The following is a 16,751-nucleotide window of genomic DNA, read 5'->3' as shown; positions in this document are numbered from 1 at the left end:
GCACTTAATTCAGGAGCCAGTCAGAGGAGGATCTGAAAGATTAAGAAGTTAGAGAAGTAAGGTTGAGCTGGGCTTTTCAAACTTGGCTTGATGGAGAAGAGAAATGGGAGAAATATGGATGATGATATGGCAATGGAAATGAGCAGGATACATTCAGAGGACCATGAAATAAATGATTAATAAATCAGTCCTAGGGACAATCACAGACAAGTCATAGGTTCAGAACTTTCAACTATTCTATCTCAATATAAATGAAATGATAGAAGAAAAACATGATTTGGATGTGTCCCTCCCTCACTTTCACACCTCATCCCCTCCCAGCCAGCCATGGGATTTATACCAATGATTAAAACTTGGAATATTTAAATTAGGAGCCATTCCATGAAGTTGATGGAAAAGATCATCTACAGATATCAAACTGAACAGGTGAAAAACTGACCCATGAGAAAGTATCTTCATCAAGCATTTTCAAAACTACCAGTTACTTTTTTACATTCAGAAAATTAGAAGTTTAGGCTTGACTATCTTTTTCAGTCTGACCATTGTAAGCACGGATTCACTTGAACAACCATAAGGATTTTGTTTTGTTTCCTATGAAAAGAAGTTCTGATATAGACGAAATGATTGGATTTCACAAATTACCACAGATCAGAATATTTTTAATAGTTTGTTATTATAGCACATTTAGACTTCATGTGCTTTAAGTTGCACTTCATAAATTAATGTGTTTATTTACTCCTTCATTCTCAAACACCTACTTTGTGTCAGGTGCTTGGGCCTGGAGATAAAAGGTCCAGTTTTGTATTTAAGTGGCTCAGAGACCAGTGGGAAAAAGAGACACACATAACAGTTAACAGCACTCAGTGTGATGGACACTCTGATAAAGATGCTGTGGTCTCACCGAGAACACCTAACCCTGACTGGGAAGAGGTGGGGTAGCAGTGGGAATCAGACATAGATGTCTCCATAAGGTGATGCTGACTTGGATGCCCTGATACATCACAGACGTTTGTGGCGTGTGTGTGTGTGTGTGTGTGTGTGTGTGTGTGTGTGTGGTATTAAATCACTCTGCCCAGGTTTGTGTAACAGTCTTCTTCAGTTTAACACAGAAAGACTTAAAAACATTTGCCATTTTTAGCCCATCATCTCTGGGCTTTTATAAAATGAGAAGAAAGCAATTATATTCAGAAAAAGAATAGTAACCAAAGAATCTAAAAAATAAAACCCAGCATAGAGTTCTATTACATATGTATTAGCACATGTTATAATCCTATGCTTTTATTTCAGTATTATAGAATGGTTTATTATGCTGGATTTTAAGTAGAGATGAGACTTAGCAAATATATTTTTAAACTTACAGCTGAGGGGTAGGGTGGAAACTCCAGCATGGAAGCGAGTCTCATCAAACTCTCCCTTATATCCTAGAAAAGAAAGCAGAAATACATGTGAACTGCTTCTTGATTAATTTTTAGCAACGAGAGTTAATTTTAAAGAATGCATTTTGAGTAAAACAAGTTCAGCAAACCTACTCTTTACCACGACTGAAGCATATGCTGAAAGCTCTCCTTTAACGTTCATCGCTGAGGCCCGATACTGGGCAGTGTCTTCAAAATTACATCTGAAAGGACAGATGGAAGTGAGTGACCCTTGCTACAATGCTGTTCTATCAAGGATCTCTTTCCTGACATCACACACTGCAAATCACGTGGCTCCTGGGGACTCTTTTTCTTTTTAACTGTTTATTTATTTATTTTGAGAGACAGAGAGCACAAGCAGGGGGAGGAGCAGAGAGAGAAGGGGGAGAGAAAGAACCCCAACCAGACTTCACACTCAGTGCAGAGCCCAACATGGAGCTTGATCTCATGGCTGTGAGATTATGACCTGAGCTGATATCAAGAGTCAGATGCTTAACCGACTGAGCCACCCAGGTGTCCCCACTGTTGGAGACTCTTGATGAAGCTACTAAGCCCGATCTAGCTCCCTGTAGGATTTTATATAATGCAAGCTAGCTACTGCAGTTTGAGGCCAGCTGCACAGAATGCGAGGACATCTATAGTCCACTGTGACCCTAGCCCAGGTTCATTTAAAATGTCCAAAAGAAAAAACAACCCCAAAACAAAACATGTTAGCAAAGTGTTAAGCACATAAATTACAGCACGAACAGTGTCACAATTAACTGGTCTAAAGCTGTGTCAGGAGCAGAAAATGTCCAGCAGTGGGTAACTACCCAGCGCACCCTGGGGGAACAGTCTTCCGGCAGGCCTCCCTCAGGGTGAGTTTCAGTCTGGGGGCAACAAGACTACAGAAAGGGAAAGACATAGCCTCTCTCCTTGAGCCACAAACCAGATCTGGGTCTATATAACGGGTGGGTCCGTGTTCGAGCTTCAAAGTACAAATGTGCTATTTCTCTCTCAACTCTACCAAGGTTCAGGCCACACTTGGAGATTCAGCCCACAGCACAAGATAAGCAGTGCTATTTGGAAGTTCCTGTAAGTTATACAGAAATTGGGGTGTGTTTAATAATGGAGTAAAAGAACGAATGATCTCACAGAAATGAACAAGCTAAGATTTCAAAGCAAGTCTTTTTGTGTCTTGTCACAACCAGTGTCTGTGTTCTTCGTTGACCTTCTTGGTTTAGTGTCATTTGTAGAAACCTATTTCTTCTTGAAATTTTACAGACCCCAGCACAACTCCAATATGGTTGCCTTTCTCATACGTATTGAATTATAAAGCAACCACAGAGCTCACTGCAGCCTCTGTAGAACCACAAAGTGGCAGAATTGAAGTGACTCTGGTTGGAGGCCAATGCTTGGCAAATGTCACAGGGCCCCCAAGGTCCTGCTTGAAACCCAGTATCACATGCGGCAGCTGCTCTGATCTAAGGAGAAAGCTACTAACTCTCTTGAGATCAGAATGATGTAAATTTTACTTTGACGTCTCAGCATGTCATAGTTTCATGGGAATTGCAAATGGTGGGAGTTTTAGCTTTTACATCCACATAACTAAGCTTGGATTTCAAAACCGTATTAGGAGATAGGATAAACCTTTGAGGATTTAGAAATTTTGATGTGGGTTCTGCTTTCAATTTCTTTTCTTTTTTTTTTAATGTTTTATTTATTTCTAGGAGAGAGAGAGAGAGAGACAGCGTGAGCAGGGGAGGGTCAGAGAGAGAGGGAGTCACAGACTGAAACAGGCTCCAGGATCTGAGCTGGCAGTCAGCACAGAGCCCGACGCGGGGCTCGAAACCCACGAACTGCGAGATCATGACCTAAGCGAAAGTCGGACACTTAACCGACTAAGCCACCCAGGCGCCTCTCTGCTTTCAATTTCTGCTTTGGATTTTGCTTTAAAAACACCCTGGTGTCCAGGCTGCATGCTGACATGGTGGGCACATAATTTCCCATGCTTCCTGCTGAGCTGAAGGAGAGTATTTATCCCAGCCCAGCTTACATTCACTGCCACCCACCACAATCTCCATGGCCTTTGCTGATGAAAGGCAAAAAGGGTGATGATGATGATAATGATGATGATTTGCAATCTGGAAGGATAACTAAATATAAGTACCTATTTATATAACTTATTTTCTTACTAATGTCTAAGAAAAAATCTCAAGTCTATAAAAGGATAAATTAAGGAGCACCTGGGTGGCTCAGTCAGTTAAGCAGCCAACTTCGACTCAGATCATGATCTCATGGTTCATGCGTTCAAGCTCCACATCAGGCTCTGTACTAACAGCTCAGAGCCTGGAGCTTGCTTCCCATCCTGCGTCTCCCTCTCTCTCTGCCCCTCTCCTACTCACACTCTGTCTCTTTCTCAAAAATGAATAAATGTTAAAAATTTAAATAATAAAAATAAAAGGATAAATTAAAATATACAAGTTAATTTTTTTCTCATCATTTTTGACTAAATTTAAACCTAAGAAAACTCTGTGATCCTGTTGCACTGGGAAGGAAGAGGGAGAGAGCTTGTTAACTGGAGCGGTGAGATGCCTCCCCAGGAAATTGACGAGCAACACACACATGAACCCTGATGTCCTCTTACGCGTTGATCTCCAGAGTATGCATCCCATATCGACTTTCAATAATGTACTTTCCAGGGTTTGCATGAACGTTTATTGGCACCTGGTTTTTATACCTGCGAGACAATACAAAAAAAGGTGAAATAAGTAGAAATGTAAATAGCTTTATGATTAAAAGCACACACACACAATCCTTGTTCTTGAAGGAACACCTATAAACATGGCACTGAAGTCAGCAGCAGTATCTGTTCAATAAATACAAATCTATGGCAGATTAAATAAAATGCACTATAAATCCAATAAAACTTCTTGATGAGTCTCCTTTCCTCTCCTCCATCATAAAAATTACATTTAAGAAGTTGACCATTCATAACAATGTGGTTGAGACTCACATATATAATGTTGAGTGAAAAGAACCAGACACAAAAGAGTACATATTATAATGATTGCTTTTATATAAAGTACAAAACCAGAAAAGATCAAATTAATGCTATTAGAAGTCAAGAGAGTGATTTCCCAGGGGGTGGGGGTGGGGGGAGACAGCAGACACAAAGGAGGGATTTGGGCCCTGATAATGTTTGGTTTCTTGTGTTTGAGTGTGGGTGACATGGGTGTGTACAGTCTACAGAAATTCATCAAAGCTTTACATTTATATGTAATATGTACTTTGTGTGTGTGTGTATATTATATTTCAATAAAAGACCTAAAGAAAAACTTGTCCATTGTTGACAGGACAGAAAGGAAGGCTTTATGTTGGGAGTTTTATTGTTGGCTGTCTGTGTAGGATGAAAGCAAAACATTCTTCCTACATGTTGTTAAAAACAACAACAAAGATCCACAATTTACTTTCTTGGTCTGTACTTATTTTAAATTACACTTCATGATGTTTGAAGTATGTTTGTCAGAACTCTGTTCCTTCAGCCAAAAACTATGAAGCCACAATTAATCTATTGTTACACAATAATTCTGCTCAAGCCAATTTAATGAACACTTCCATGTTGTTAAAAAACAATGTCATTGTATTGAAGGTTCATTATATTTAAGTGTTTTGTTCTGTTAAAAGCAAGCATAGCTCTCTGTTTGGGAGAACCTAAATAATAAAAGTTGAAACATTCCCCTTTTCTGACTGTCCCATTCCTGGTTAAGCCTGTCAGCCCTCAGAGGGTAGGGCTACACAGAGGGGCCCTGCTTCAGACACCACCCCCCCAGTGTGGAAGTTGCCAATGGCTGTGGTGCCAGACCAGCCTTTTCTGCTTAAGCCATTTTCTGTCCAATAGCTAGATTTCACTTGTTTCCCTTTCAGACACCTCACTTCATGTGTACAGATAACATAAATAACACTGATAACCACAATTGAGACAGCATTTACTGTGAGCCAAGCAAGAGTCTCAGAGCTTTATGTATAGATTAGAAAATTCAATCCTCTAATTTGACAATAAACTATTTGTAAAAAAAAAAAAAGAAAGAAAATTCAATCCTCATGACAGCTGCATGAGGTAGTACTATTTGTAACATCATATTCCAGATGAAAGAAACCAAAGCCTTGAGAGGTTAAGTAACTTGTCCCAGTACACACAGCTAGATAGCATAGCTGGGATTTGAACCCAAATAGTCTGGCTTGTGACAACATATGATGCTCCCACTTTCCACCTGTTCTCTATTTAGCTGCATTTTATTTCTTCAGCCTTCTGGAAATGTTTTTTTAAATTTAATTTATTTCTGAGAGAGAGAGAGAGAGAAAGAGACAGCGTGAGCAGGGGAGGGTCAGAGAGAGAGGGAGAGCAGAGAGCAGGCTCCAGGCTCTGAGCTAGCCATCAGTACAGAGCCCGATGTGGGGCTCGAACCCACAAACTGTGTGATCACGACTTGAGCCGAAGTCAGACGCTAACTGACTGAACCACCCAGGCACCCCTGGAAATGTTTATAACGAGGAAAAGTGTTGGAAAGGAAGGGAAAGAAAGGAAATAATTTTCAGTCAGTTCCTTCTGCTCCCCAGCTTACACACTCACACACACACGTGCACACACATGCCCTATGTCGCTAAAACATGCTCATTTTCTATACTTTAAACAATGTGTTGGGGCATCTGGGTGGCTCAGTCAGTTAAGCATCTGACTCTTGGTTTGGGCTCAGGTCATAATCTCGTGGTTTGTGAGTCTGAGCCCAGAGTCAGGCTCTGTGCTGATAGGGTGGAGCCTGCTTAGGATTCTCTCTCTTTCCCTCTCTCTGACCCTCCCTCACTCTCCGTTTCTCTCTCTCTCTCGTAGAATAAATAAACTTAAAAACAAGTATCATTCTCCTCCACCTAGCAAAATCTCAACTCATCTTTCAAGGTTCAGATCAAATGCCATTTCTTCAATAAACTCCTCCTTGAAATTCCACATGAGAGGCACCTGGGTGTCTCGGTTGAGCATCCGACTTTAGCACCGGTCATGATCTAGCAGTCTGTAAGTCCAACCCCACGTTGAGCTCTGTGCTGACAGCTCAGAGCCTGGAGCCTGCTTCAGATTCTGTGTTCCCTCTTTCTCAATCCAAATAATTTTTTTAAAAATTTTTTATATATTTTTGTTATTTATTTCTAGGAGAGAGAGAGAGAGAGAGACAGCATGAGCAGGGGAGGGTCAGAGAGAGAGGGAGTCACAGACTGAAACAGGCTCCAGGCTCTGAGCTGGCAGTCAGCACAGAGCCCGAGGCGGGGCTCAAACCCACGAACTGCGAGATCATGACCTAAGTGAAAGTCGGATGCTTAATCGACTAAGCCACCCAGGCGCCCCTCAATCCAAATAATTTTTCTTGCCTCTCTACATAGGTGTTATTTGGTTCAAGCTGCAAGATACAACATTTGTCAGATTCTGGTTGGATATACGTGTCTTCTACTAAGCTGTCATTGTCTTGGTGTCGGGGGTTGTGTCTGATCCACATTTACTTCTTTTCCCACTCTCCAAGAAGTATGAATCATGGGCAAATATTAGGTACTCAGTGTTCATTAAATTGGCTTGAGCAGAATTATTGTGTAACAATAGATTAATTGTGGCTTCATAGTTTTTGGCTGAAGGAACAGAGTTCTGACAAACATACTTCAAACATCATGAAGTGTAATTTAAAATAAGTACAGACCAAGAAAGTAAATTGTGGATCTTTGTGCCTCAGCTCCCTCAGATGTGAAATGAGAGGATTGAATTGGCTTAGGAATCACAGCTGTGTGGCAGGTGGAGCGGCACAACCTTCTACCCCACCCACGGCAGAACTGCTAGCTGTTTCCTGCCAGCCCCAACGTGTCCTCAGCCGGCCAACTCCCCACAGAGCTTCAAGCAGACAGGCCTATTTTATCAGAAGATGGCCTAGAAAAAGAAATCTCCTTGCTGCCCCTAATCTCAAACATTCCGTGTTTTGATGAATGACAGGGTGCAACGAGTTAATCAGCATGTTCTTCAGAATAAATTGGTCTCAGTAATTTCACACTTGATTCTAAAGCTTCCTCTTTAAAAAAAAAAAAGCTCCCTCTTGCTCGTTTTTTTCATGTGCTGGGGTGTTTGGAGTAGTTCTTTTTAGCATAAGAAGAGAAATATGACACGGAAGCCTGTGGCATGAGGTACTTGAGCAAATAATCTACTGACACTTGATATGGCTTCTGACCAAAAATGTTCATATCTCTATACATTTTCAGTTAAAACGGTATCTTGCAGCTCGCAGTGTTGATTCACCTCCCCTGCTCTCCAGTACTACCCAACTTAGCACCTTAGTGCCTTCCCCCTGCTAAACACCCATGACTTTTCTAATGTGACCCCCTGGCACAAGAAGTCGGTTTAAAATATGCACATACACACACGACACACAACTCTTTGAGGATCTTCTAGTCTTTCCTCTGGAGCTCCAGATGTCAGTGTAAGGAAAGTCTGCTTAAAAGCCGCAGACAAGGATTAAATTAGGAAGCAATTCTATTCTATTTTCCAAGAATTTCATTCAGTCATTCAGGTTGAGGGTCACTTGAGACTGGCCATCTTCAGTATTAAGTCAGGGAAGTAAAGAAGGATTTTTGGCCTGCTCTGCATATGCTTCAGGGCTTGTTATTTCTGGAAAGTGAATTTCCAAACAGGACAGTCAGACGCTAATTTTGGAGAGTAACCTACAGTCTGGGATTATTTGTAGAAAGGCTTCTGAAGTTCTTGTGAATATTCGGATGTACACCATTTTCCTTATCATTTTCATGTAGAGTCTATGGACTACTTATTAGCTAATGAGCTTCCATTATACTGTAAATATTTGGAGAATGATACTCTTTGTTTATGTGTGTAAAACACATACTTCATTCCGCTAAATAAATGTCTGGATCTTGGGCTGACTTAATAATAAGGGGTTATAGTGAATGAAAGCTCTTTGGTAGTATAAAGCATAGTCAAATAAAAAGGTTCATTCTGACTTTTTTCTATCAACAAATAATGCATGCTAAAATGATCTTTAACATGTTGAATCTCACCACAACTGTGACTGGTGCTTAGAATCCAACTTTATATTTTAAATAAATAGCTATTACCCACTTTAAAATCCAGTTCGCTGAAAGAGATCTATCCCATTAGGATAAATGTTGGACTTAAATAAATAAGAAAAATCCAAAATAAAACCCTTATGTTGGGAAGTAATCATAAATTATAAATAATTTTAAACTATTTTAAATGTAGGTTGTTTTCCAAAGATAATAGGGTAGTAACTGCAAAATTTACATACATTGTAAATAACTCTAATCTTGTAAACAAATTCAATACATGATTCCATTATGGAATTTATAAATTCTCATAATTTGCAAAAATTGAATAAGACTTTTCCAAATCTTCAGACTCTTCCTGAGATACGTTTCTCATACTATTTTATTCTAAGGTTTTGCTTTATGATTATGCCTAATGACACATTTCATTAAGTGTCTATTTGGCAATAACTTTAAGGGCAACGTGAACAATTCCAAACAAGTATCTTAAATGTGTCTCACTGGCGGCTCTAACCCAGTATTTGCATATAGATCCAAAAACATGGGTACTCAGTGAGTAAACAAATGAATGCTACTCACTAACACCACCACATTGCTACAGTGAGTTTGCATAAATCTCCCCACACATTACAATCCAGATATTCACTGACAAAATCAATCTAGAATTTGGACTGGAAATCCAATTGAATCTGGCTCTTCTTAAAAAATAAAATAAAATTAATTCAAATTCCTTCCTTTTTTTTTATAAAGAGAACTTTTCTCTTCTCCCTTATTTCATATAATTCTAAAAATTAGAATAGGCAACACCTGTACATGGTCCAAAAACCTTTATATGGTCCAACATCTTCATGTTGTCTAAGAAAGTATAGAGGTAACACAGGGAGTAGTCTCCTTTCTCAAATGTGTGTATCTTCCATCCACCTCATCATTTTAGGTAACTGTTCTCCTTAGATTTTTACAGAACCTTTCAGAGTTTCTTTATGCAAGTAAACAAAATACAAACATAATTTTTTCTCCTCATTTAAACCAATACATAGCCTATTATACAAGCTATTAAATAAAGATAGCCTCTTAAATTAAGTAAAAACAACTCTGGCATTTTTCACTATGCATATATATGTTTCCTGCTGCATTGACTAAGCCCTCCTTCAGGACAGCCAGCTTCACTGTGGTGGTGCAGAAGCCGCCTTGCAACTAACTTTCCTACAGGACCCAATGCCTAAACAGGTTTATTTCTGTTCTCAAAGTGAGTTGGGGATAGAATGGTGCTCCTGGGTATCTATGCACCTGGCCCTGATGAGTGATATGTACTCCTGTCATTTAGGGCTTTCTGGGTAACGTCTAGATTCTATTTAGACTTGGTCAGTACATGAGATTGGCCAACGAGCAGCTGCTACGTGTTCGGATCATTTGTTAAGCCTCAGGGACTTCCGTGTCCTGAGGGTGCCTCGTGGAAACTTGGAACTTAACCCTCTTTGGAAAGGACTCTAAGGGAGCCAGGCCCCAGACACAAATGCCCTTGAAAAACATAGCTAAGGACCTAAGGGCTACAAGCGGAGGTAGCATGACTGCAGAAAGCATTGTCACACACTTTTTCCCATGATTTGCCTCCTTCTATTCAAAAAGGTCATCCCCAATTATTTCTTTCATACTTGCACTTGGTGTCAGGCCCAGAAAGCTGCAGTTGGGTAACAAAAAGACATAAATGCCAGCAAAGTAATCACCAACAACCTGAATTTGTACTTGGGTTGTGCGTCCCCCCTCACGGAGGGAATGCGATTGAAGACAGTGTACTCTATGCCAGTGTTATGAAGTAAATTACAACTTCATTTAATGATTTTTTTTTTAAAGGCAGCATACCCAGGAAGGCACACTAATCTCACACAGAAGTTTCCTCCAGAAGTGGGTTTACAAGGAGGCCAATCAAGCTTCAGGGTCTCTCATCAGCATGGGTCCCCTCACAGCTCAGGGCATAATTTATACTATAACATTCTTTTTTGTAAAGAGTGACCCCAAATTTATGAGCTTTAGGCCCCACAAAACCTGCATCTGACCTTGTTTATTACCACAGTCAATTTTCAATTATCTGCTAGCTAACAGTCAAAATTTAAGCTTTATCCAGGGGCAAACCTTGCTCTCTGAAATACGGTTATGACTATTAGTGGTTCACTGGTTCTTTTGTTTTCATGTTTACTTCTCACTTGGTTTGCAAGGCAACAGGACTTTCTGTGAAATGCTCTACTCCATCCCTTTGAAAAGAATTTTATAACGAATGGGATTGTCTTCTCCAAACACTAAATGACACACAGGAACTTGAGAAGACTTGTTCCAGTAAATGAACTGATTTCCTATCATTCCTGGGACAAATCTTGTGTCTGTGTCTTTATTTTTGTGTAAAATGAGCCCCTGGGACCTATGGTTCAATGTTAAGAAAAAAATATTTCGAAGCCATATGTGAAAGATTTGGGGTGTCATTCACACTACTTCTCAGCTCCATTAGTGAGGATAACTGAAAATTGACAGTATTTCAATTTTTCAATTTAATTGGAATTCAAAGGGTTGACAATTTAGTCATCTCATATTTTTGTGGGGAGTTTTTATATTTTTTGTTGGTTTTCACATAATTCCTTTTCTAGCCAACAAAACGTGATGAAGGAGTTTAATCTCTGACACAGTTTGAGCTCTGTGTTTTCTTTGTGGAAGCACATCACTTTGGCTCAATAACACGATTAGTGGTACATGGCATGGTTATATTTTATTTTAGTAGCTATGTATTTAACAGAATAAATAAGTGCTTAAGAAATTAGTATTAATCTCCAAGAAATTACTTTGTACCCTTTTGAAAATCATTTTTAACTCTAATTTTTAAAAAGCATGGAAAAAAGAATGTTGTGTAATAAATATATCTCCTTGATTTAGGGCTCCAATTATTCATTTATCAGTAGTATATTTTAATTCATAGGAGAAGAAGGAATTTATTACTTACCAAATAATATTTCTTAGAGCTGAAAAGTTGTTATTCTTCAGGCATTTTCAAATGCAAAGTTTAGATTTTCTGAGGTGGGACATAATCTGGTTTAAGAGGAAATGTCCCTTTGAAAAGCCAAGTGCGTGACTCCATAGTCACAGAGAAAGGCTGGGCCAAGACTAATTGATTCCTAACTTACTATAGCATATTTTTATACTTTGAAGCTTGTAAGTAAATTTAAAAAAAACAACTTTATTTTCACTGAAATATGTTCCTTGTCAGTTACCTTAACTAGTCCTAGCCAAGTTAGGTGTCTAACCAACAGAGATAATGGACAAGAAAGGAGAAGGGGGCAGGCCCTCTGCAGATGGCAATGTCCTTCTGTGTAGCATTTATACTGCAACATAGGGTGCATTTATTACTTACTTACTCATAAGAATAAGAAAACAGCATGCAAAATACTGTGTCCGTGAATCAAACAGAAAACATCTTTATAAGTTGGCTCCATCATTTTCATACTGCTGTCTCTGTGGCAGGTATTCATGGCATTTGTCAGGTAAGTTTGGAGGTTAGGGATCATGAAGTTACTGACAATTACAATAGGTTACACAATGGAAAGAGAACATGGGTGCTTATTCTTTATGGAAATAAAATTTCTTAAGACCCCATATTGAGGGGGCACCTGGGTGGCTAAGTCAGGGAAGCATCTTATCTCAGCTCAGGTCATGATTATACAATTCATGAGTTCGAGCCCCACATCAGGCTCTGCACTGTTGTGCTTAGGATTCTCTCTTCCTCTCTCTCTCTGTCCCTCTCCTGCTCACGCTCTATCTCACAAAATAAATAAAAATAAAACTTAAAAAAAAAAAGACCCCATACTAAGAAGTATCTTCCATCTAATTCCCTCTTTTGTTTGGCGTTAGAAAGCATGTTGAGACCTCAGTTCTTGTGAGGAGTAGAGATGGAGACTCTGAGTTTTAATTAAATTTTTTAAAAGAGTATTGCTCCTGGTCACAAAATAATACTTATGCCATATGGGAGTAAATTTTTATTTAAATTTTATGGCCCATAGCAGTCATAACCATATATTTTTCTTTGTATATAAATATGTTGACTACATTTTAATACTTTATATAAAGACCCATTTGTATAACAGGATTACGAAGTATAATATATCATAATGTACACAGGACATTCTTTCTCCTCATTCATAAACCATTCATCCTGGTATCCCTTCGCCACCATTTAAAAAATCTATACAAACTTGTAAAAAAAAAAAAATCTATACAAACTTGTAAGTGCTTTCATTCACCCTTGCATATTCATAATGCTGAATGTTTTCACTAGAGGTAAAATTAACTTTGTGTAATAGACACTATGAGTAATTTTCATAAAGATAACATACCATGTGACACGAGGTTCTGGCCAGCCAGATACAGAGCAATGTAATTTTACATTTTCTTTTTCCCAAACAGTGTGGGAGCGAGGTTTAATGACAAAGTCAGGAGCATGGAGAAGATGATCTTCATTTAACTTTCTATGAAATGCCTCAGTTTCTTCTAACTATAAAAAAGATATAGCAAAATATTAGAGAGTCAAAGTATCCTGTGCTACTAAAAGAACAAATAGAAACCAAAATTATCATTTTTCCACTTAGAGCCTTACTTGTGTTTTAGACCATATGCCTTCTCTTTGCCCTTTTTAAAAAGATACACTTAATTGTTAACATTCTAAGCCTCAGCAACATATCTTATCTCCCCCTATGGTGGATTTTTTAAGGTTCTTTGGAACTGTAATTTCTGTAGAACCTAAAATTTCATGGAGTTGTGAGTCTGGGTGGTTCAGTTGGTTAAGCATCTGACTTTGGCTCAGGTCATGATCTCATGGCTAGTGAGTTTGAGCCGCATTGGGTGAGCTCTAGCCCCTTCTGGGTGAGCCTTGCTTCTCTCTCTTTCTCTCTCTCTCTCTCTCTCTCTCTCATTCTCTCTCTTTGCCCTGGCTCATTTGCGCCCCCTCTCTCTCTAAAATAAAATAAAATAAAATAAAATAAAATAAAATAAAATAAAATAAAATTTCATGGAGTTTAAAACTACTAAGTCTGTCTTTCTTTGACCCATACTTTTTTTTATTAAGAAACTATTTTAATGTTGATTTATTTTTGAGAGAAAGAGAGAGACACAGAATTCAACACATCTCCTTGTATTCTTTAGTTTTGCTTCTCCATAAGACTACACATTTCTGCATCTGAAACAAATCAATCTATATGTATACACACAATGGCACATGCATTTCCAGTTTTGTAAATTATATTAAGTGGTCTTTTCTTACTGTTTTTGTCAGCGACAGGCGTTCTGCCTTCTCTCGAATTGCGACTTTCCTTGACTTTTTCTCAAAAGCTTCTTCCTGGTGAAGACTGGACGTAGACTCTTGGGATGCTGTGGACCGTTTGGATACTGCAGACTGTTTGGATACTGCAGACTCTTTGGACACCATAGACTGTTTGGACACCGTAGACTGTTTAGACACTGTAGACTGTTTGGATGCTGTGGACTGTTTGGATGCTATGGACTGTTTGGAGGCTGTGATGCCTTCTTCACTAGCAAGAAGATTCCGTTGGGCTATATAAGCTGCAGCTTCCTTAATTCTTTCTTCTTCTGTGTCTGTAACTCCACTGACATGTACTTGACTAAAATATAATAAGAGCAAAATATAGATATTGTGGATGGAATTGATAGGATTGTCTAACTTTCACTAAGTTCAAAGTACAATGTGTACCATGTCCAAAGAAAACCTGACAAAGAAAAACTTGGTCAGGACCTAACTGTTCATGTACAGAAGTGATCATCACCTTAACCAGTAATGGTAACAAAGATAATAGTACATATTATGGCTGTAGTGTTGCCAAGTGCTTTTTACATATATTATCTCATTTTATGTTCACAACAATCCTATGAGGTAAACTGTATCATTTCTATTTTAGATATATGGTAACAAGGCTCAGAGAAATTAGATAACTTGCCTCAGGTCATTTCATTGGCTTCTTTAGGGTGTTTAAATATGATTGAGTCTATAACAAAAGATTAAGTTATAACCTTCCTTCTAGAAAAGATGATATTGTAAAATGAGATATCACCTATGTGCCTGTGACCTTCATATAAGACTATGTGCTTGATCTGGATTCTATAATTCAGTTGATATGATGCATTGTCCAGAGCTGTTGCACATAAAAATATATTCTAAATTTATATGAGAGCCTTATGCCTACTGGGTTTCTTTCTAAGATAAGAAAGGTTATTTGGGGGTGCCTGTGTGGCTCAGTTGGTTGAGTGTCCGACTTCAGCTCAGGTCATGATCTCACAGTTCATGAGTTCAAGCCCCACATTGGGCTCTGTGCTGATATCTCAGAGTCTGGAGCCTACTTCAGAATCTGTGTCTCCCTCTCTCTCTGACCCTCCCCCACTTGTGCTCTGTCTCTCTCTCTCTCTCAAAAATAAACACTAAAAATTAAAAAAAAATTTTTAATTTGTGTGTGTGTGTGTAAATGTATTTAATGATAATCTTTACTTATGCTTGCACATAGCCTTCATAAGGAAAAATGACCAAATTTGCATTTGAAGTAGTGATGTTTATAAAAGCAACTTTTTACTCATAATTGATAATGATGGTGAGTGGTAACATCCCAAAATGCTTTATGATAGAAGTTGTGCTATAATTTATTAATGTTGCTAAACATACTTAGATTATTTTTAACCTCCTTCAATACCATTGTTGTCAATCCCAATAGTAAGGAAGTATAATGATTACATTGAAGATTTTCTTGAAATTGAGTCTCCTTAGGCCTCTGAAGGCTGAATTTTACCTCTGAATTTCTTACAAGAGTAACTACTTAAAATTTAAGCAAATACTGCCATATATTTATAAGTTCCTGGTACCTGAATCTATGTAAATTTGCTGAAAAATAGGGCTCAACATTTGCCCAAGTTTGAAATTTGTCATGGAATTTTATTAAAGCATCTGATAAACAAAATTAGTCCACTTGGATTTTTACTAAACTTAGTGGGTAAATTTTAATTTCTTTTTCCTTACTTCTATCTCTCCAAATATTAATAATGTAGTATTTACTAAGACAGTAACATATACTCTATAATTTAGGCAGAGAAAAAGGAAGATGGAAGATTTTCAATTTAGAGTCTTGACATAATTACCTCGAATTTCTTTAATGAGATAGGAAGTGAATGAATTAACAAGTATGAAAATCATCATGAGAATCTACTTGGAATTCCATACAGAGGTAAATAAATAATAGAGATATTTGAAATGAGCTTTGTAAAATGATTCAATATATATAATAATAGATTATATTCAAAGCTAGCTTTGCCCTGAGTTGAGACAACTCTTAATAAGAGAACTTTACGTTGGAGCTCCCATTACCTCTAACAGTAGACATGTTGACATGACTCTATACGGCAGAATGAAGTCCCACTCTCTTCCTTTTCTACTGCAAATAAGCTAAACCTCAGGAAGACTATAAATATTTCATAGGAGACCTCAAATACACTTACAAATATTTTTTTTCACCCAGGACAACAGGGATATTTTTCTTCTTTTTTAAAAAATATTTATTTTTGAGGGGCTCCTGGGTGGCTCAGTTGGTTAAGCGTCTGACGTCGGCTCAGGTCATGATCTCACGGTTCGTAGGTTCAGGCCCGGTGTCGGGCTCCATGATGACAGCTAGCTCAGAGCCTGGAGCCTGTCTTCGGATTCTGTGTCTCCCTCTCTCTCTGAACCTCCCCTGCTCACTCCCTCTCTCTTTCTCTCTCTCTCTCAGAAATAAACATTAAGAAAAAAATTTTTTAAATAAATAAAATATTTATTTTTGAGAAAGAGAGACAGTCACTGAGCCTTACTTTCCTTGTCCATAAATTGATATACCAATACCTCTCTGGGGCTGTATTGAAGATTTAGCAAGATAGTTTACATAAAGCATGTAGTATGATTCCCAGAAAATAACAGGTACTTAAAGGTTCATTTCTGTCCCATCCTCTTAGATTAATACTGTCAACACCAGTAGGAAGTGTTATTTTCCACACAGTCGTAGAATACAGGAGATGACTCCACATTAAAAAAAAACAAAAACAAAAACAAAAAAACTGGACATAATACCTAGAAGATAAATTTTTCCTTGCATTTTCTTTTATCACTGTTGTGTAAATTATCATTTCTTGAGACTGGCCCCAAGGAAAGAAAATGGTTTGATTTAGGAAGATGAAGGCACTGAAAGC

At 38.2% G+C, this 16,751-nt stretch overlaps 1 protein-coding gene across 1 annotated transcript in view; it reads right to left on the bottom strand.

Annotated features, from left to right (window-relative positions):
* MYOM1 (myomesin 1) overlaps nt 1-16,751 on the bottom strand; it is a 159,464-nt gene that overhangs the window by 89,556 nt on the left and 53,157 nt on the right. The window contains exons 6-10 of the mRNA XM_077778191.1: nt 13,798-14,155; nt 12,875-13,032; nt 4,042-4,134; nt 1,530-1,618; nt 1,359-1,421 (exon numbers count right to left, since the gene is read on the bottom strand). Coding sequence (XP_077634317.1) covers nt 1,359-1,421; nt 1,530-1,618; nt 4,042-4,134; nt 12,875-13,032; nt 13,798-14,155 — 761 coding nt within the window. The remainder of the gene's footprint in view (nt 1-1,358; nt 1,422-1,529; nt 1,619-4,041; nt 4,135-12,874; nt 13,033-13,797; nt 14,156-16,751) is intronic.

This window comes from Crocuta crocuta, unplaced genomic scaffold, assembly GCF_008692635.1.
Source record: "Crocuta crocuta isolate KB4526 unplaced genomic scaffold, BGI_CrCroc_1.0 scaffold26, whole genome shotgun sequence".
In the NCBI taxonomy this organism is placed as follows: domain Eukaryota; kingdom Metazoa; phylum Chordata; class Mammalia; order Carnivora; family Hyaenidae; genus Crocuta; species Crocuta crocuta.
The sequence above is the reverse complement of the archived record's forward strand: the minus strand, read 5'-3'. Positions and strand labels throughout refer to the sequence as shown.